General features: G+C 41.0%; 2 protein-coding genes across 7 annotated transcripts in view; one reads left to right on the forward strand and one right to left on the reverse strand.

The window, feature by feature from the left end:
- Positions 1-10,780, reverse strand: part of dst (dystonin) — a 116,891-nt gene extending 106,111 nt beyond the window's left edge. Inside the window, exons 1-4 of the mRNA XM_073481627.1 lie at positions 10,600-10,780; positions 10,227-10,258; positions 8,744-8,932; positions 3,597-3,810 (exon numbers count right to left, since the gene is read on the reverse strand). Of these exons, the coding sequence (XP_073337728.1) occupies positions 3,597-3,810; positions 8,744-8,932; positions 10,227-10,258; positions 10,600-10,780 (616 nt within the window). The remainder of the gene's footprint in view (positions 1-3,596; positions 3,811-8,743; positions 8,933-10,226; positions 10,259-10,599) is intronic.
- A 2,415-nt stretch (positions 10,781-13,195) lies between these two features.
- Positions 13,196-20,704, forward strand: znf451 (zinc finger protein 451). 6 transcript variants are annotated; one of them, XM_073482229.1, is made up of 13 exons: positions 13,196-13,286; positions 14,382-14,442; positions 14,791-14,874; positions 14,963-15,076; positions 15,801-15,912; positions 16,008-16,158; positions 16,259-16,385; positions 16,470-16,629; positions 16,985-17,132; positions 17,968-19,445; positions 19,529-19,600; positions 20,159-20,212; positions 20,547-20,704. In XM_073482229.1, the coding sequence occupies exons 2-13, from the start codon at positions 14,386-14,388 to the stop codon at positions 20,585-20,587; spliced, it is 2,598 nt and encodes an 865-aa protein (XP_073338330.1). In that variant the 5' UTR covers positions 13,196-13,286; positions 14,382-14,385; the 3' UTR covers positions 20,588-20,704. The 6 variants fall into 6 exon arrangements, with proteins under 6 accessions (XP_073338330.1, XP_073338332.1, XP_073338334.1 ...); XM_073482233.1 differs by having other exon boundaries at positions 13,217-13,282; XM_073482227.1 differs by lacking the exon at positions 13,196-13,286 and adding an exon at positions 13,870-13,989.
- Positions 20,705-21,339: the final 635 nt, after the last annotated feature.

Consider the following 21,339-nt stretch of genomic DNA (forward strand, 5'->3'; position numbering starts at 1 on the left):
TACTGTTGATGATTTTTCTGTGAAAATGTCTCTCTTTCATACTCTACGCATCACATGGAGGGAAGCTCGGGGCTCTGGGTGATCGCTTCCTATCAACTGCAAACAAAAATAAAGTAAAGGCAAGGACTTTTACAAGACTTGGCCATCGCCCTATGGAAAAATGTTTCGGACGTTTTTATGGAAACAATAAATACAGTTTGAAGCAGGTTTCTTGTATAAAGGTGCACTGCATAGTTTTGGGGGAATAATTTCAATCAGAAGAGAAAAATGCTCATTGATTGAAACAAACTGACCTTAAAGGACAACACAATTTCATACTGTTTTACTTTGTTTATATGTGGCGGACCCTGCCACCTCTCTAGCTTCAAACAGTGTTCTTGGGACCTTATTTCCCTCTGAGAACAGCTTTCTTTATTCAGCTATGGAAAATATTTTGTATTATTTGTATTATTTCCTTATCGATATTGTAAATATTACATTTTTGAGTTTGAATGTCAAATTTATATTAACAACAAACTTGTTTAAAGAAGACATTTGTCATTAATTTAAAGGTACATTTCTCAACCTTATTATCCAGTCACATATGCTCAACTACACTTCTGCTTACCATGGTATTGTATAAACTCACTTTGTAAGGCTTTCCTCTCACATCTATTGTTTTAAATTTCTCTCTTGTCACTTCTCAGATAATAACAGTCCACAACTTGAGCCAAAAAATTATAAATTTGATCATTTTTATTGCTACATATCCTTAACTGACGTCTGGTGAATAAATGTTGAAAAAATTCTTTGTTCTGGTTCAACAGTCAGAGCTTTCCTGCCACGAGGAGACAGATGTAAACAAAGCGGGTGGAAACAGGGTTGCAGGTGAGTGTGCTAGAAGTAATGATTAGCCCACCAGCTGATCTCAAGTTTCGACCAAGATCACTCAATAACCAGATGTTTATGAGCAGGAGAATACTGACAGGAGAGGGAAATTTAGTTTTAAGTTTATGTAATTAAGTTTTACATAAAGGAAACCGTAAATTGATTAAAGTTCGAGCAAAAGTGCAAATGAAAATCACTCGCATTATTTCGAGGCTACAAAACCTCAAGAAACTTACATTTTGTGGTAGTGTGATCAAGAAAATACTAAATAAAATGCCTTACCCTTCCTTGTTGGGTTCATTGTCCATGCAACAACCACGAGGAGTCGAATACCAAAAGATCAATATATATCATGTAAAAACCAATCGCGGACTGGTAGTTAGTGCTTGAAGAAGTCATGAAAGATAAGTAAGATCATTGTGAGTCACAGCTCTTCTCCCTGCAGACAACAGCTACAGATTCCTAATGATGCCACATCATATGATCCCATTAGAGCCCAGTCAGGGCCTTTAAGCCATACACCACAGCTGACTGGCCCTGCTGGCAGCAATACCCAAACAGCTGAGAGAGAACATGCTCACGGCAAGCGCTAAGTACAATAGTGCACAGTATACATGCTGATTGTTGTTTTAGTTTGGGTCCTTGTGTGGCGAGAGGAGACACAAAGAGTTAAAAGCGCTGCTGTCAGTTTGAATTCAGCCTCACCCCCACCCACCCCACCAGATCTGCACATGCAGGGCCGGGGCCTCAGACTGCATGTGGAGCTGGCTGTCAGAGAGACGTTGAATAACATGGAGCTCATATGTGTGATGGATTTACTCCAATTAATGAGATAGACCCAAAAGGAGCAGCTATCTGGAATGACATGAGCTATGAGCTAACGCCTCACCCTGCCATGTCATTGTCCTGTCCGCCTTCAGACACCACACAGGACATATAAGCAGCATTCAGTCGCTCATATTCCTATATTTAAATTATATATTAGAACTTTTATATTATGGAGTTGTAATCTGATCAAAAACAGACTTGATTCCTCAGTTTAGACCATTCAGTCTCATAATAAGTGTCATCGCCAGGCTTGAAATGTTTTTCCACACATATTCGAAGCTTAATATTCCAATTTCACAGCTAAACCACAGAAATAATCCACTGATCTAATCATTAACTGGGATCATAAAAAGCTCATAATAAATCCTTTGTCCTGGCCACCAAAATTCAGCCTGAATGTGATGTCATGCAGGAAATATTCCCACTTTTCCACTGCAGGGATAAAGACAGTAAGACCAGCCAGTCACCACAGAGAGAGGGGGCAGGCTGACATTTATTGAACTGTCAGCCAGCAATCACACAAATTTCCTCACCCTCCTTCAAGGCTAAAAGAAGACCAATCGGACTTGCCCCTACCTTTGTATTTCTCCAAAACATCCTCATAGGCTTGAAGGTATTCCTGTTCGTCCGTATGTGGTGCGTACTGAGCCATAACCCGGGCTCCTCAAACTGGACATTCACCAGCGGTGGCGGCGGCGGCGGACAGGGACACAGCGTGTGTGAGAGTGAGTGTGTGTGCATGTGTGTGTTTGTGTGCATGTGTGTGTGTGCTGAGGACTCAAGAGTGATCGGCGCTGTTGTTGTACCGAAGGAAACGCCCTACAGCCCTCCCTTGTCTGCGCCCCGTCCAATAGGCGACACTTCCTCTCCGGAGTTCAATGGATTGATAGGAAGGACTGGTGGACGGGCTGCGCTGCAAGAAGTGACTGTCTTAACGAGCCAACTGATCCGAAACTGAGTCTTTAACGTCATGAAAATAAAATGTAAATCAGATGTTCTTAAAACAAGAGGTTAAGTCTCCTCAGCTCTCACATAATGTGCATGGATTCTCATTATCAGGTAAAATAAGATGTCCAAACCAGACTGAATGAGTTGCTCATTTTTTACAGTGTGTAATATTAAACGCTTTTCCTTGTCAGGCGTCTGGACCGGCTCCTAGCACTCTCCTTTTCACTGCTGTCCACCTGCCAAAGACTCCCAACTTTAATCAGATTAACAAGACTAGTGGTCGAAATTACATTTGTGTCCATCAGCTGTCTGTGATCTCTCACACAGATTAACCATCAGGTGCAGGCTCACTGTGGAAACTTCACCCACAACAGTCCCTGTATCGAGATCTGCCGTGTTGCACGTCTGTCAGGGGGTTTTACGACCTAAAATAGCGTCAAAGTGTCATTATAAAACACTTAGGAGCTGTAAAACTTTAATCTTCCAAGTCGTTATCAAGTCAGTGGGAATGATGTCATTTCTTCTCTCTGAATCTACTTTCGTTATTAACTTTTGGGCACATTTGATGCGTTCTCGTCATTACATCTCAACAGATTATTCGCAAAAAAAAAATAATAAAATAAAATGATTCGTTTAAATTGGTATTTAAGATGCCCATGAGAAGAAATAGTGTGGCTCAAAGATGCAGGGGAATAAATATCCTATAATGACTACCTATCCAGCTGCCCTGTGGTTAAATTTAAGGCATCATATCCAGAATAAGAGCGCACCAAAATACCATCACATGCACCACAGATCCACATCACTACACCCTGTGAATGACCCAAAATAAAACTAAGCGACACCAAGAGCCTTAACAGGTCGCTGTAAGCTCATGTAGCCCCCATATGCAATTAAACGCACCATATTCGCGCATTGTTTTTGTCGTGGACAACAAGGAGACTGCTCCTCACCTGCGATCCTGAGCACGGCTCTCTCCGCCGGATCCAGCACGGATCCGCCGTGGATTTTCCTCTTGGATCGCTCATGTCTGGGCAGGTTCCAGGGTAAAGTATCCCCGGGTGCAGGTGATGCCGAGCCGGATTTAACACTGTAATCATCCTCGTCTGAGAAATCCGCCGAGGAAGACATGGAGCCGTGGAGGGAAGGGTTCCCCGAACTGGAGCTCTGTGAGACAAAAGAAAAACGGGGGATCAAGAAAAAAGAAGAACAATGCTTGTCTTGATTTCACCTCTAACGCGCACGGATCTCGCAATTTCTCACCATCGAGGGTCAAAGTGCGTAATGTGAGCGCCTGTTAGGTGTGAGGACGCGCCGTGACACGAGCCACCGGCTCGCAAGGATCCATAACAATAAAAGATTGAGCCAAATAAAGCCAATGTGAAATCAATAGTATCTGGCTCCCCCGCCAGGTCGACTGTAAGACTTACCACTGTATACATGGAGACCTGTCAGCTGGGAGGAAGAAAAACACACAATCCTGTTTTGCGCCTTATTAGCTTCCAGCCATCAGTCACACATTCCGTGCGTCAATATCCAAAGGTGCCACGCCCTTTGAGGGATGCTCCGGCCACGAGTTCGTCCCTTATTATCCGAGCATTGAGGGTGTGGGGTGATGTCAGATCTCCAGAGGGCTGCGGGGATGGTACGCTGCGTGCTGTCGAGGCAGAGCTGGACCGTGATGAGGAGAGCAGACTGAATGTGTCTGTGCGCGTCATACCCGGCAGCCAACAGCAGCAGGGCTCCGACAGTGTTAGAGCGCCATCCCCGCACAAAAGGTGCTGGGTGGCTACAAAAACACCAAAAGCGGGGGTAATAAGAGGACAAGGGCTGCCACGGAATCACAACATGACTGCTGAGAGGACTTTGGACGCGGTTACATAAGAGTCTACACTGTAAATGGGGTGTTAACCACAGAGGGTACAGCTGAGCTAATTACCCGAGAGAGGGGGGAAAAGGGATTGCATTTGATTTAAGGGAGGTTTAACCAGGTTTACATTTAAGCCTGTTCCACCAGAAAAAATCAAATCAAAAACTCCTCGTACCTTTGGAGGATTATCTCTAATTTTGCTAGTCTTTGGCAGACTCAGCAACACATCACTCATAAAGAAAATGATGAATGAGTGACCTTCTGCTGCAATTTCCTGCTGCACCCTGACACACCTGAAGATTGAGCAAGAGAACAAAGGGAGGTAAACACATCCTGATGGAGAAGGAAGGAGGTGGGGCGCAAAGTGACTGTATGAAGACACGGTTTGATTAATGATAAAAACCTGAGTTAAAGAGGCACCGTGTAGTTTTGGAGGAGACATTCAAACTCAGAATATTAATAAGATGATAATACAAACTCAGAAATATTTATTTTTTCCATAAGTGAATAAACAAGCTGTTCTCAGGGGAAAATAAGCTCCCAGAACACTGTTTGAAGCTAGAAAGGTGGCAGGGTCCGCCACATATAAACAAAGTAAAACAGTATGAAGATTAAAATTTCTTCCCAAAAACTACATAGTGCACCTTTAAGTCTGCAGTCAGGAACATGCTTCAGCCTCAAATGTAAATGTTGAGAGAGCCTCTGGTAGTGTTTCTACAAGAGTGCAGAAAATCGTCCCTCGTCTTTAAATAGCAGTCGTAGTGAGAATCTGTTCTCAGAGCTGGGTCACTGTCAACTCTGCAGAGCTGATAAAAGCAACATGCTGTTAATATTAGCAGCCTTTTCATCGCTGCATCCCATTTCATCAGGATAAAGACTCGGTGCTAAAAAAGGCGGCTTAGTGTTGCAATTTTTATCAGCTTTTATGCTTATTCATGATTCCTACTACTAAAAGGGAAAAATTAGATGAATCGAGGAAATTTTATGGTCATTATCGTGAAATAATTATGAGTCAGGCTCCTATAGGAATCAGTGAATGTCCTCCTGAGTCAGTATTTTCCACTTTCTTTTATATAAGGAGCTAACTGTACAGGGATAAGAATAGCTGGAAGATTAGTGGCCCTCCCCTTCACTTAATGCACGGCTTATGCTCTCCATTAGGGAAAGTTCGAAATTATTTTTTCTTTGTAAAAGGGTAAGTTCACCCAAAAATAAATCATCTATTCACCCTGATGCCAGTGGAAAGTCAGGTGAAGTTTGGTAGTCCTCAAAACATTTCTGGAGCTTCAGAGAAAAACAGCATTGCAGCATTCTCCTAAACAACTGAAGTAGATGGGGACTTAAAAAAATACCCCAAAAAAGGACTAGTCTATGCAAGCCCTGATATCAAACTGATTTGAAAATACATTATTTACACCATTTGACGATGTTTGTCAGTATCAGTGAAATCGAGCCATCACAGTATATGTTAAATGGCCTATTTGCTAAATGTGCACTCCCTATTCAGTAACAGTAAAAAGAGGAGCACTCATTTATAAAACATTCACTGAGCTCAAATCTTTACAAGCATGAAGCCAAATGCTTTTGTATTCCCATGTTAGTGATGCACATTCTGTTTTTAAAATGAAAACAGAACTGCAATCGGTTGGCCTGCTGTTTTTAAAATATGTGAAGCAGTCAGTCAGTAAGTTCCCTGAAGACATTATCAGTTCAAAACACACATAAATATGATTTCACCGAGACAAGTCGACCATTGTGGATTATTCATTTTGCATAGTTAAGTGCAGGCTACACATGCAAATATATCATGAATGATGCATGGTGATGGCAGGTCCAGGCCTGCAGTAGTTTGTGCAGTATTATTATATATTAACGTCTGCTCATGAGTCCATAAATCTCCACATTAATTTTCTTGTCGTGGTTCAAGTAGTATATGAAACTCCTCTGCCTATGTACTGTCAGAAGATAAACACTGGCAAACACAGGATTGTTTGTCTTTTGCTCAGTAGGGTTCAGCTTTTCACCTGCACAACAACTTGAATCATAAAGTGGATTTTGGCCACAACATATTTGATTTAGAGCTATTAAACAAGACTGTAACCAATTGGCTCTTCATGATAGCTGTCTCTGATCAAATTCATATGTATGTTAGCTGACAGAGGCAATAAGAGAAAGCTCAAACCTGTGTCTGCTATCGACAGTGTAAGCAGGGAGTTGCAGCAGCTTCAAACAGATCAATAGGTGCCTTTGAACACAGTCGGTTCAAACATCATTGTCATGTCAAGTCTTGTACCAAATCAGAGTTTTATGTAGCAGTAACAGCTTTAACCCTTTGCAGTACGGATACAAGCTGTGAAGGACATTTTATACTCTGGATAGAACGAATGACAATGAACATCAGACACATTCAGAAACACCCACAGGACTTTGTGATTTTGTGAATGTGGGATGTGAATTCCTTTCTCTGGAGAAAGAAAAAGATTCTCAGATAAGCAGCAAAGAAAGCCAGAAACAAACCACAGGGAGCCAATGTGGTTTATGTTTCCCTTAGGTACACGTTTCCAGCTGAGGCCGTGTGTTTCTTCAGCTGTGTTTCCCTGTATGTTCACTTCCAAGAAGACATGGATCAATATATGGGTCAGGTGTTACAGTCTCTCTCCTCACCTTACCTTTTAACTTGACTGTCTGCAACTGATAAAAGTATTGAGTAGTGGAGAGCACACTCACTGTTGTTTGGAAGCGGTGGAGCTACTTCACGAAGACACAGAAGTAAAAAAGCAAAAGGCCTTAAAACCGTGTTGAGTTGACAAAGAGCTGAGCTGTTAATCCATACGAGGATACATGTTATGTTCCCATGCCAACATGGTGAATTGTTAAGAGACTCACAATGGATTAGAGAAGACGTGTAACAGCATGTCAATGAAGGTCTGCAAAATGAGGAAAATGGAGGATTGTCATTTGAAATTCAAATCAGAAATCAAAATCAGTCAAGAGCTGACACAATGACATACTGTATGTTTGTGCACTCCCTCGGCTAATGGCTGACTAGTGTGAATGAGTCATAGATTAATCATTTTTAAATGAGTCAAATGTTCTGTGATCTGTTCATGTAAGATACACTTGAGCAAGGCTGCCTATAAAGGGGCCCCCGGGCCAAAGTTGGCCCTCAATAAGGTTTGATTTGGCCCGCCAGATGTTTCTAGTGAACAAAGAAGGTAAAAATGCTATTTTAATATGTAGAATCCTTAATTGTGAATCATCTTTCAGAATCTGAGCACAGTGGGCTGAGTGGTGCTTTGTGCAGAAAGTCCATCAATTAAGGGAACTTCTAAGTACTATTGAAGCCCTGAGAGGCAAGAGAAGAAAAAACTTTAATGAACTTATAAAGATTATCCTCTCTGAACATTGTTTCACCTGTTAACACTGTCAGAAACACAGGAGAGACAACAACTTGTAAACATGGATAACCAAAGTTTTGTCCCACTTGCCTTCAGGGCTTCCATACTGTACCATTTTGGATCTTAATGATATATAATGCAATAGGTGTTTGGGCACTGCTACACTAAAGCCTGGTGGAACAATTTGAATATAGATTTTCATATTACCCAGATGGTATAATTTGATGATAAAAAAGCTAACCAGCTAGCGACACAGCATCCTGTCTCATAATACCACTCTGAGCTCCCAATCTGGACTGCTAGCTGCACGGCTAATTAAGCTAACTAGCTATTAGCTGCACGGCTAATTTAGCTAACTAGCTATTAGCAGCAGTTAGCGCTTACTGTGATGATACGCCACCCCCTATTTTTTTGGATTTACCTTAGACAGGTGGCCAGTTCATAAATATTGCACCTTTAAAGGAGTCTTTAAATTACTTCGATATCTGTATTTTGTTTTGTGTTGAACCTGCTTTCTTTCTCATGTTTGTAGAGACCGACTACATTTGGTTATGATTATGATTACATGTGAAAATGCCTCTTCAGATCCATATTCTCATCAGAGATACAAGTTAACAACACACAACCACAAAAATTCTTCATTTCAAAGGACCTTGAAATGACCATCCTTGAAAAGGAGGGTTCACACCCTGTGGACAAACACTTTCCTGTGTCCTTGAGCAAGTTACTGAATCCTTACCAGGTTCAAAGGCACACTGATGTCCCTGTGGAGGGGAGCAAGCAAAAAATAGTATCAGTATTAATCATGGTTACATTTAAGGGAGGTACCTACAGGTTTGCGTGTGGGGGTGACTTGTACAGACTGGTAAAATTCTGGCAGGACTCTCTTCTTCACTTTCCGTTTCCTTAGCCCAGACGATGAATCTGGTTCGCTCTCAGGGATCTCGACCAGATTGGGCTTCTCCTCTGTCACTCGAGCATGAATGCTCCGTCTCGCGTGACGTGGACTGTGCCTGAAGCCCTGGGAAACGTGGACAACTGTCAAGCTGGCAACAGATTTCACTTTCAGCAGAGAGAAATTAAAAGCTCTCATCTTGATATGAATAACAATTGTGGTGTGATTCAGGGTGATTTAGCTAGGGAGGGGCCGATGTGGTGTTTGGCCTAGATTTCAGAGATGTGTTACAGAAAGATGAGACAGCAGCTTCATTCACAACAGGAGAAAAGCCAACTTTTGAATGTAAAAATTTGATCTATCACCTTCTTTAGACCATCTCTTGCCTTTTTCCTCAAGAGCTGTTTATTGCTGGACTTAATATGTTTGAAGGTAATGATCAGTGACTGTGCTTCAATATTAAGGCTCAGCAACTGTCCGGCTGTTATGTCCTTGAACATGATACCAAATCCCTACCAGCTACAGTACTGAGTCAGTATGGGCTCAGTGTCCTGTGGTTCAATAACAAAAGCTGCACAGGAAGGCAGCCTTTTGAAGCTTGTGCTTTGGGAACTTCAAAACCATGGAGAGGCACAAAAAAAAGCTCTATTTTTAGGCATGGCAGTGTATTAAAACAAATGCAATCTAAGCTTCTAGTAGTAAAACTAATGGGTCTATGTGGCACTTTCAATAAATGGTGTTTACAAGGCTAATTGTGTATTGAGATATGCCATAATAACTTAGTTTTGGTTTCATTTAAATTGCAGACAAATCATGTGTCAATTACTCAATCACTGGAATTATGCATATTAAAACAGCTTTTAAACAGCATCATATAAAACGCTGATTTTGAGATGGCAATTTGTTGTGGGAAGTTATTCTAGTCTGTTTTCATTCAATTAGTACATACATACTAAATTTTGCAGTTTTATTTTGAAAGTGTGAAACGTGCGTAAAACGGAAACAGATCGACTGAGACTCTACTTGACGCATTCGGGCATCAAACATGATGACAAATACGCTATATCTTCAGTGTCATACCACAGAGTGGGTTTCTATCGGCGGACATGTGTGAGTTTGTCACAGAGCATCCACTGTAAAGAGTTTCAGTCCTGCTGAATGAATGAAACTGCAAAATCACCTACATTATTTATTGATAGCCTAACACATGCGCATTGCGCACTTCATGGTCCTTAAAATAGTCATGCAGTTGTGCAAAAGTCCAAAGAAACAGGCTTTTGGGTGAAGCATCTCTTAATATTATCCCTAAAGCGCACAGAAAGCATAGCAGCAAGGGTTTTACATGTTGACTGCTTCATGTACAGATGTTAAATATCACAGAGGACTGACTCAAAGACGTAATGAGAAAAGTTCATCCTACCTCTGATCGAAAATGATGTGATCGGAGGCCAACTACAGGACAGATAACAGATGTTAGAGTGACACGTTGTCATTTAACATATGACATAATGTGTGACAAGTCAAGTATCAATTTTATACATTTACTTGATTAATAATAACTCCAAATATTTAAAAGATACAAACTAAAAACACCCTCTCCATCAGCCAGTGCTCCACACTTTACTAACGCCTACATGAGTCTGTTTGATTTCTCCAACAGCCCACACTGAACATATGGTCAGGCTAACATGACTGACTTCTCTGACTAGAAGAGCAGATGAAACACATTATGTGTACATATGAAACATGCGCTGAGCGGAGGTGGGGAGATGCGGCCGGCCTGCGCTACTCACCGCGGCTCTTGGTGCGTCCGGAGAGCACTGATTTTATTGGATGCTTTCCATTACGAAGCCTGCGGTGCCAGCAGCAGAAAAACAAAATTGTCGCTATAGTCCCGAGCAGAAGCAACAATAATAGCAGCACACATTGAATACTGTACGGCCGTAAGAGGACCAAAAACGCCGCAGCAATCATCATAAGGCGAGATGTAGGACAGATCCCGCAGCCTCAAACAGCTGGCTCCTGTCCTCTCCTCCTCTCTCCTCCTCTCTCCTCCTCTCCTCTCCTGCCGTTATGTCGCGGAGAGCTCAAGATGAGAATAAAGACGCTGACTGACACACGTGAAGCATCGCACAGCAAGCCCAGGAGAGCGTATAGGTCCAGAGTGGACTGCCCACAATATTGATATCATTATTGTGAGGTACAATGCATGACTCAGCAGAGACGCAAGTTTTATTTATTTATTTAGGGGCAGGGAGAGTCAGCAGATTCATCTGAGCATCGCAGTAATCTGCTGCAGTCTGCTGCCCAAAGGATCAAGCTGTAACACTGAATAATAATACTATTGTTATTATTAGTTAGTGTTATGTGAAGGTCAACAGTCTAATGGGAGAGTTTAAAGGGATTATATGTCTTACTTTTAATCCAATGCCTACAATATACTGATAGGGCCTATATGTTATTATGGCAACATTCATATTTGATGTATTTAAAGTATATTTTGCTGTATAGGTTCAGTATCCATGTGAAATGTAGCCTATTGTACTGTCAGGCTCTGAAATGAGGCAGAACGTCATGTACAGACACTTTCAGGATGAGGGATGAAAAAAAACAGAAACCAAATCTAATCATAATCCACCAGGGGTTATGTAATTTTTGGGTGAAGTTATATCATTTAAAGCTTTTTATTTCTCTTCAGCCAGATTAAAAACTCAGGCAAACAAAAGTGTGAAGGGAGAAACAATAAGTTTTATTTGCAATTTTAAAACAAAGAGACCAGACGCCTACATGATTGGTATGTTAAGATTCATTTACATAATATGCAACAGTCATTGTTTGTGTATTTCAAGATGTGTCGGTATATATATACATTGCATCCATATAGGCGGTATATTATACACTGCATGTGTCAATATAAATATTTTACATGTGGACATAATACACAATTGTTATATATGTTACCGAACATATCAATGATTTGAATGTTTGTATAGTTATTCTTATATATACAACCTATATGTTGACTTGTGGCCTTACTAAGTAAAACACATGCATAAATTAGTCTTTTTGTCATCACAAGATTCTTAAGAGGGCATATGGTCAATGGCAACACAGAGCATATGTTCACTAAGTTGTGTCATGCATGTTAATACACTGTATGCAAATACAATTAATTACCATGTGGAGTTAATTGTATTTACATAGCTCAATGTCAGAAATTAGCCTCAAGGGGGTTTATAATCTGCACAGTGTATGACACCCACTATCCTTGGTGGTAGTGGTGAGTTTTCAGTTTGTCAACATGTATTATTTCCAACAGATGTTCACATTGATTGTACATATCTTCTGTTTGTCTAAGAGATGTATAGTGTGGTCAGGATTATTGTAATACATGTAAAAACAAAGCCTCTATAATTGCTAGAATCATTTGGGTACTCACATTTTCATTGGACACTAGATGGGACTGCAGTATCATTCAGTCCTTCTTTCAGGGGTGCTTGTTTGAAGTCTTGTCATTTCTGTCTTCTGAGTTATTCTCCCTATGTTCACATTACTCCCAGAAACTAGACCTGCAGCTATTAATCACGCAGTTGGCAACGATCAAATTAAACACCAGCTATTTTGATAATCTATAATTAATTGGTTTGAGTAATTTGTTTTACAAAAAAAGTCAAAATTCTCAGATTTTGCCTTCTGATATGTGAATATTTTCTGGTTTTCTTTACTCTTTGCGTAGACCAAACAACTAATTGATTAAATTAGAAAATAATGGACAGAATAAGCAACAATGTAAACAATTGTTGGTTGCAGCCCTATATAAGACTATGACACCAGATGAAAGAGGCTTGGACTGCAGTTAATCATCATGATGAATGTTTTGCTTAAGGTGATATGTCTGCATAATCACAATGCATTTATGCACAAACTACATTATTAAAACCTTTGTGCACATACACATACACATAGTTTTATATAATATCACTGTGATCATCAAATTAGTGTCACACACAATCTGTTACATGTATCTATCATTACTACATGTGTTGCATGTACTTTTGAGAGAGCAGGGCCCTGGGGAGCGCCTCTGTGCACAATATTGCCTCTATTATTTATCATGATCTATCACAGCAGATACATGAGTCTTATGTCTGTTTGATTTCTCAAGTGAGCGGTGCCATTTAGTTTCAGTCTATGTATAGCTATTCATCCGAGGGGAAGAACTAATATATTAATAGATTTGTAGTTGGTGACAGATCACACTTCGGCCCGGACTGGTAATACCAGACGGGCGGGGTTTGACTATTGCGTCTGTTGTAATTTTACAACTATTAACCCCGTCCGTACGGCACACTGCGGGTAGAAAAGGAGCGCTTCCGTCAAACATGACGTCGCAGACCAGACTAGCTTCCTTTGCTCTGATTTGGGGTGTTATACTAGCTTGCTACCTCTCTGTCAACTGAGGAGCCGACAGGAACAGTAGGTAATGCGATATCCAGCTTCATTCCTCTGATGGTTTCAAACATGTTGGCTGAACGCAAAAACTCAAGAGCAACTTTAGCGTGTTTACTTTACACTGATTAAGTGCGTGAGCTAACGTTACAGCCGTTGCATGCGCACACGTCATAGCTAACGTTAGCTTAACAGCAGCCCGGACTTTTCGGACCACTGCAACAACACCGTCCCGGATGGCTGCCACAGTGGAGCACTCATTTCAAGATGTTGCTTCCAATAAAGTTGCTGAAAACACGTTGGTTGATAATGCTAAACCAAAGACCACCGAATTAATTTACCAGCGACAGACTAGGGCACTTCACGTCGATGACAGGCGCGTGTAAAGTTGCAAAAAATGGGACTTAAATCGATGAAGTGCAGCTACATGCTCTGCAAAGCTAAACTCAATACCATAAATGTAAACGGCATGACATTTCTTCTGTGGCGCGTAACTTCTTCCTTGCTGGAGGCAGTTCGGCAGTCCGGCGCTCAGTGCTGCCACCAGTGGCGGAGCGGTGCATTACAACAACACCCTGTTGTAACAGCATGGATCGTTGCAATTTAGCTTCCACCCATTAGTGGCAGCACTTAGGAGAAGCACTCTAGTGGGAAGGCAATGAAGAAATTATACCCATGTTGGATTTTTGATGGGCTATATTGGGTTTAATGGAACTGACCTGCATTACACCGGAGTAAGTCGTGTTTCTGTTGCTTTATGCAAGCCTCACATCGACGTGAAGTCTCCTGACATGCCGTTTTCAGCCAAATCTCATGCAGTCATTCCTGTAACTAAGCAATATTGACGTATTGTCGTACTGTTGCTAAGGGTTAGCTTATCTAGAGAATGATTAAACTGTTAAGAGGTGTATTGAACAAAACGGCGAAGGTTTATGGCCACATTTTTATTAAACAGAGCCAGCAGGCTTGACGATGAGGTCACAGTCGGCGGTGTTACAGACAGTGCTGTTAGTGATACTTGTCTGGCTGGCTTAGGTCAAATAGTTCACACCCCCTTCCTGTCACATGAGTGTTCAAAGTGTGGGCTGCAGCTTCATAGGTAACATTAAGTTTGTTTTTTCCACAGAGAAATGTCTTCTCCAGTCCAATCAGACGAAGATGAGGTGGAAGAAGTGGAGTTTGTATCAGTAAGTGACGTGTACACTTTTATCTATTTAAAAAAATCAATGGGTTCAAAGGATCACTAAAACCGTCTGCTTACTTTCTGTGTGCCGACATTGATTGAACCGATTGTGCACATCTTGATCCAGCCTGATAATCAGACTGAATTTCCATTTCACTTAATTCACAATTGTATCTTAATTGAGCCGCTGAACCATATAACAGGTTGCTCCTTATGTTGTAAGACTGTAGCTGATGATTCCAGCACAGATCACTTCACCTTTTCACGGGCACTCCCAGAATAAATAATGAATTGTATAAAGGGAGGTGTGTTTTATAACGCTAAATGACATGGTGTTTTGTACTTGCTTCAGGAGGCCCCTCTCAGACCAGTATTGGACTGTATTGATCTACGTAGTGACAGTGAGGATGAGGGATGTTCATCATCAGCAGGCACTGTGAGTGGATGAATAGAACAGCTTTTTTACCTGTCTAGCGTTTTTCTAAGAAAAAAAAATTAATAATCACCTTTTTATTCTCTTGCAGCTGGAAGATAAAATCACCTGCCATAAAGCGCGTGTCACATCAACACTGGACCGACTGGCACACCAGGTGGCTCTAGAGAAACAGGAAAGAGCAAATAAATGTAGAGCATTCAAGGTAAGATTGCTTATGTTTCAGACCATCGCCTTCAATTGCTTTTTTGATTTAGAATTTGTTGCCTTTTCTTTCTTTCTTTTTTTTTTAGAAAAGGCAAAATTACATTATATTGCATACCTTATTTGTTCCCTCTTCCTAATTTTATGCCGTCAGTACTGAGATATCTGTATTCTACTCATGTTTCCATCTACACTGGCAAAGGAAAGGAGACGCCTTATGCATTAAAATGATATGATCACACTAATAGTGCTTCTACATTATCATTATGTAATATTTTATTTATTAACTGCTCCGCAAAAATGTGTTTGTGTCCATAGCCATTGAAAGCAGAGTCCAGTCTGTAGCTTCAGCACTGGCAAAACCTCCTTAGCATTTCTGCAACCAGTTGTTATTTGTGTCTCCTTTATTCAGTAAACGTAACTTTAATGTTGAAGAAATTGTCTTTAGTGTGTCGAGTTGGTATATGGTGTCAAATAATAGCTGCAGTGCCACCCTGTGGACAGAATGGTTAGAAAACAAGTAACTGTGGCAAGCAGTGGCGTGGTCACTCCATACAGCATTATGCTGGCTAACACTTAGAGAACTCATATCAACACCATCAGCATTATGCTGGCTAACACTTAGAGAACTCATATCAACACCATCAGTTTCCACTTACATCTAAAAAAAAAAAAAAAATGTAATCTAATATGTTGTGTCATCTCTTCATGACTCTCTTTTTCAGGCGAAGCAAATCTCACAAAGAGCTCATGGACAGCAGGAGCTGGCTTTTAGTCCAACAAATGGAGTTAATCGGGAAGCAAAGCGCTGTGTAGACATGTGGTTAAAGATGCCAGGTACATTTTCAATCTGAATCAGAAACCTGTTGCAAAATCACCAACACTGTCACTTGTAAATCTCAGATGATTCAAGCCTTTGTGTCTCTCTTCAGGTGTTAAACCTGGAGTGATCAGTGCTGGTTTTGGAAGAAGGCAAGGAGCTGCTTCTTTTCCCATCAATAGTTCAACTAGACACACTTGTCCAGTGATTAACTGTGGTCGAGTTTATGAGAATGCGTCCCTCCTCGAAGGGCATTTAAAAAGGTAATCCTCGTCTGTTAATTTCAGAGTAAGTTCACTACCTTTCCCACCATTTACTGAGTACTAACTTGGCATCTTTTGCAATGAAATATCTCATGTGTAGGTTTGATCACTCCCCTTGTGACCCAACCATCAATCTGAAAGGATGTCCAAATGAGCTCTTTGCCTGTGCTGCCTGTGGTCAACATTTTCAGACTAAAGAAGCCTGGAGGAGACACGTTGAGTCTAAGGTTGTTGCACTTTAATGACTGGGTTTTATATCATAATTATTTTGAGAAGAAACACGTTTTGAGTGACGTTGTTTTGGTTACCAGGTGTCCTCATCCGCTCCTGATGGTCACAGCGTCGCTCAGACCTATCAGAGGATTGTGTGTTTTGCCTGTCCCGCCTGCTACCTCTTCTTCAACCTGCGAGATGAGTGTCTTCAGCACATGTCAGCCAGAAACCACTTCACAGATTCACTTGCCATGACTGGTAAGGTTTATTGAATATTTGTATTTTCAATACACCTTCATTTAAATGCAACAATTTTTTCAAAATAAATGGGCACAGGGAAGTGGAAATTGAGTCATTAAACAGTAACATTTAACAGTTTTCTATTTCATCCGTGCAATTGTAGGGATTGCTTAATTGATAAATGTGTGAAATTATTAAAGAATAACTTTTTTGGTTATATGTAATTGTGTCTGCAAAGGATTTGTATACGCAAGTTTCTATTGCACACTGGATAAGCAAATTATTCTAAATGATTTGGTTGTCATTTAAGTTTATTTTACATAAGACTGTCTTTAAAAAGTACTCGGGATCTTTTCTTTTTCTTTTCTTCAAGAAACCAGAGGAAGAGCACTGCCAATACCCATCCCACAATATGTGAAGAATCGTCTCATCACTTTGTGCAAGGATGCAACGTTCAATGTCCGATGCTCTTTATGTCACAAAGTACTGATCTCACATCAGGCAGCTCAAGCTCACTTTAAGTAAGTTTATCGTGATTTATTCAGTACACCTGCATATATTATACTATTTTATTCCAATATAAGCGCATATGTGCAGGTTCCTTTAACATGGCTGAACCAAGCAAAAATAAGCAATTGACTCCTTTCCCATTGCCAGTGGACAAGTTAGCTTTTCTGCTTTACTGCTGGTGTGTCACATTCAACATCGCAAATGCGCTTGAAAACATGGGACAGTAGAAAGCAGCAGATCATATACCTCATCAGACTACATCGGGAAGACATTTCACTTGTTTTAAAAAGTCTGAATAACATTGCGAATCAGTTTTTCTGGAGCTGATGATGGAATTTGCTAAGGAGTGAGACATTTCGCTCATTCTCATCGCTGTTAAGAATTGCACGTACGCAGATGGATAGGGCAGCTGGCAAGAACTGAGTACAGACATTTTGGCCAGTGATAATGCTACCATGGTTACTTACTCTTTTACCTCAGTCTCTCTTTTAAACTTAACTGAAAAATGTTGCTTGAACTGGGATAGATGGAAGGAACACTATTTATGTGCCTACGTCCTTAACTTGAACCCTTGTGACATATTTCCATCACAGCCTGTTGGAGCTTGAGCCAGTAAACCTGGAAACTGGTGCCGATTTTACCTTTTTTATTTTTCTCACTGAAGACAAAAGGCAGATGTTAATGGGTGTGAGCAGGTTTTCTGTCCAGTGTGAAATCTGTATTACTATCTTTTGATATTCCATATGTGTTCAGCAGACATGACTTTTGTTCGTTTTGTTGTTTTTGTTTTTGTTTGACAAGTGTTCTGTGTAACTGAATTTTACTTTCTTTTTCCTTCTGTTATAGTGTGCAATGCAGACAGGGCTGTGCGGTGGCCAAGGCCGATAAAACCGTAGTGCAAGTAATGAAACAGCTGCAAGTGCGAGGCCAATGCTCCCTCTGCTGTAAAATCTTCCTCAGCCAGGCTGAAATTGAGAGACACAAGGAATCGACCCAGCACGACGTGGAGGTCAACCAAACAATGGAGAAAGCAGTCCTTCAGCACTGCAGGTTTGGTGAAATTCAACACACACACAGAGCCACAGAGGCACAGCGGAAACGAGAGTCCACTGGCCTTGAAACACCTTTTCAAAAGAGGAATAAGAAGAGGAATGATTGTGAAGAATTTCCAGCCAAACGGCAGAGACTAAGCCCAAGTGTGCATGGCAACTCAACAACAGCATGGTTCTGTGAGTGTGGTGCACAGTTCTCAGAGGAGGCTGCAGCCAGTAAGCATCTCTTGGCCGTGAACCAGATTTTCCATCAGTGCGGCGTGTGTGGCAAACACATGGGAGAGTCCTCAATTACCCGCCTGCATATGAGCCGCTTCCACGGGGGAGCTCATCTCTCCAACTACCTCTTCTACTGCCGCAAGTGCAAAGTGGAAATGCCTCGCTACGAAGATATCTTGTCACATGTGTCAGAGGTTCACAGCGGACACACCTACTTCACCGAACAAGAAGTGCCCGAGGAGCTCGCCACTCTCATCGATGCCAAGCCGTCCACCAGCGCCCACCATTCGTCTTCCAAAAAGTCCACAATCCAGCAGAACACAGTAGGGACATCTTCCTTAAAAGCAGAGCAGACTTGGATGTGCAGGATGTGCGAGGACGTCTTTGACTCAGAGGAGGACGTCCACAAACACTGCAGCGACATGAACAGTCACAGCTATCAGAGATACATCTGTGGACACTGCCCTCAGAAGTTCTTCAAAGAGTCCACCGTACGCAGACATTGTGCGAATGAGCACAACGGGCAGATAAAAAGCTCCCACTTCTGCGGCCTCTGCGACAGCATGCCGTTTAACTCAGAGGGCGAGTTCCTGGAGCACTACAAGAGTCTTCACAGCAGGGACTACTACTGTATGGATGATGGTGCTCAGCCTGCTGTTGCTGAGAGCACCAGTCAGCTCACATGCCAATGCATGGGTTCAGAAAAGAGCAAAGACGAAATGAAAGCTATATACACACAATGTATGAGAGACTTGGCCGATAAGGGAAAATGTCATTATGTGTGTGCTCCTTGCGGTGTGTCCGTGCCCTCCTACGCACAGATGAAGACTCACGTCCACATGAAACACCCAGCTCTGAACCTGGACAAGACCTTCGACGTAGAGTGCAAAGCTTGCCAGGAGAGTTTCACAGGCGTACCAAGTTTCCATAAACACTATCACTCCCGACACTGTACAATGGAGCCATGCATGAGCTCCAGGACCTGCAGTAAAGAAGCAAAAGCAGCCACTGTAAAAGTACTCGATGCTGTGGAGATCAAACCAGACACCAATGGTAAATCTGTTAGAAATGTTTTTCATTTATTAATCTATGTTTTGCAGGCAGAGTTTAATTTAGTTTTCATGTTGGCATTTCAGAGATAGAAGATGAGACACTGGTGAAGTTTTTGAACCAGGATCAGGCCAACAAGGAGAGTGAAGTGCATGAAGGTAGGCAATAAACAATACATAACCGCTGTGTAAATGGATAAGATGCAGTATGTACATACACAGACATGGAGTATCTATGATTTCATCAAAGAGGAATCTGGCTCAAGCGTTGATACAATTAAATCTTGGCATATTGTGTTACATCCACAAATAGGAAGTTATGAAACGTTGTAATGCCTTATTGTTTTCATAAGGAATCGTATTTTTCGTTATTAAGTGTTGTAATACTGGTTTTAAATTAATAGTTGCTCATTTGTTGTGTTCTTAGGTTGTCACAAGTATCAATACTTGGATACTTCTTTGATACCATGTGTTTAAAAGACACTTTTCAACTAAAGGCTGCACAGATATTAATATTACAATGTGTTGGTATGTGTACTGTATCAGAACTGTGTGCAGGTTGTTAATTTAAAAAAGAAAAGGGAAAAAAAACATCCTATTTAGAGTGATTAAGATTGTTATTTCTTTTTGCCATGGTATCAAAAAAGGTGTCCAGTATCATCTTCTTTTTTCATCGAAGTTTAAAATTCTGGTCTTGTCACAACCTTCCTGTTCCAGATGAATCGGACAACGAGACTTCTGTGAGTGCAGAGGAAGCAAGAGAGTCAGCAGGTATGAGTCTGAGCATTTAATCTTTATCCAGGCTTTAGGCTACGACTGAATTGTGAGGATCACAGATTGATTCCATTGGCTACATCCTCAGCTAGATTCTTCCCTTCATTGCTGAGTATAGTGTACGTCCCTTTGTGCACCAATTACTGACCGATTACATTTTGCTAAAGAGAATTTAGTCTGATAAACACTCTTCTTTTATTGGCCTTAGTGGTGGGGGAGATAGGCTGCAGTTTAAAATGTATAAATGTAATGTAGCACTATAGGTTAATGTAAGTTTATTTGGACATAGTGTAACGTTGATCCTTAATCTCTACTTTTTCCTGTTTTACAGAGTTGGAAGAGGCTCTTCAAAGAAGTCTTCTGGAGTTTTAAGGATGTGATGAGATTAATTCTGTTGTGACACGATGTTCTTCAGATATCATGTGGAGATGTTTTGTACCAGGATATTTGTGTTCAGAATATATTCAATAAATGTTAGTTGCTATTTTATTTTTCTGTGTGTTTAATCATTTTATAGTTATATAGTAAAATCAATACAGGGCATTCCCATCACAGGTCATTCTGTACTCTGAAGGTTGGTTTGTGGATTTACACACTGTCCTCTGTTGTAAAGATTCTTGTGTGTCGAAACATGTGCTATAGATGGCATCGATGACACTGCAGAATGCCGTGGCTGAACTTGTGACCACGTTGAGAACTGTATCTCCAATCGCCATCTCGGGTTACATTGCAGACTTGAAATCCAGTGTATTGAATGCACCGTAAGGAGTAGGGCCACCCTTTGTATGTAGAAAAGTTTCAGTCTTTCCTGTCATGCAGCTCCTGATCTTTATGGTAGTTTCCTCAAGTTGTCTTCAAAATCATTAGTGAGCAACATACAGATTCTTACACACTGAAAAACTTTAATCCAGATGTATTTTGTGCAGCTACCTTTGTAATTGTGATATACATGTATATAGGTTTCATTCACTTCGTTGCTTTTTTGTTCACACCCTCTTAGTCACTCGTCCATTGCATAATCTGTTTGCAAAGTTCAGTTATAGGTCAATCAGATAATGAATTAAACTTTCCAGTATAGTAAAATAGTTTGAGGTTGTAGCCCTGGTAGTAAACAGTGAGTGCAC

This window comes from Pagrus major, chromosome 15 (genome assembly GCF_040436345.1).
Source record: "Pagrus major chromosome 15, Pma_NU_1.0".
Classification (NCBI taxonomy): domain Eukaryota; kingdom Metazoa; phylum Chordata; class Actinopteri; order Spariformes; family Sparidae; genus Pagrus; species Pagrus major.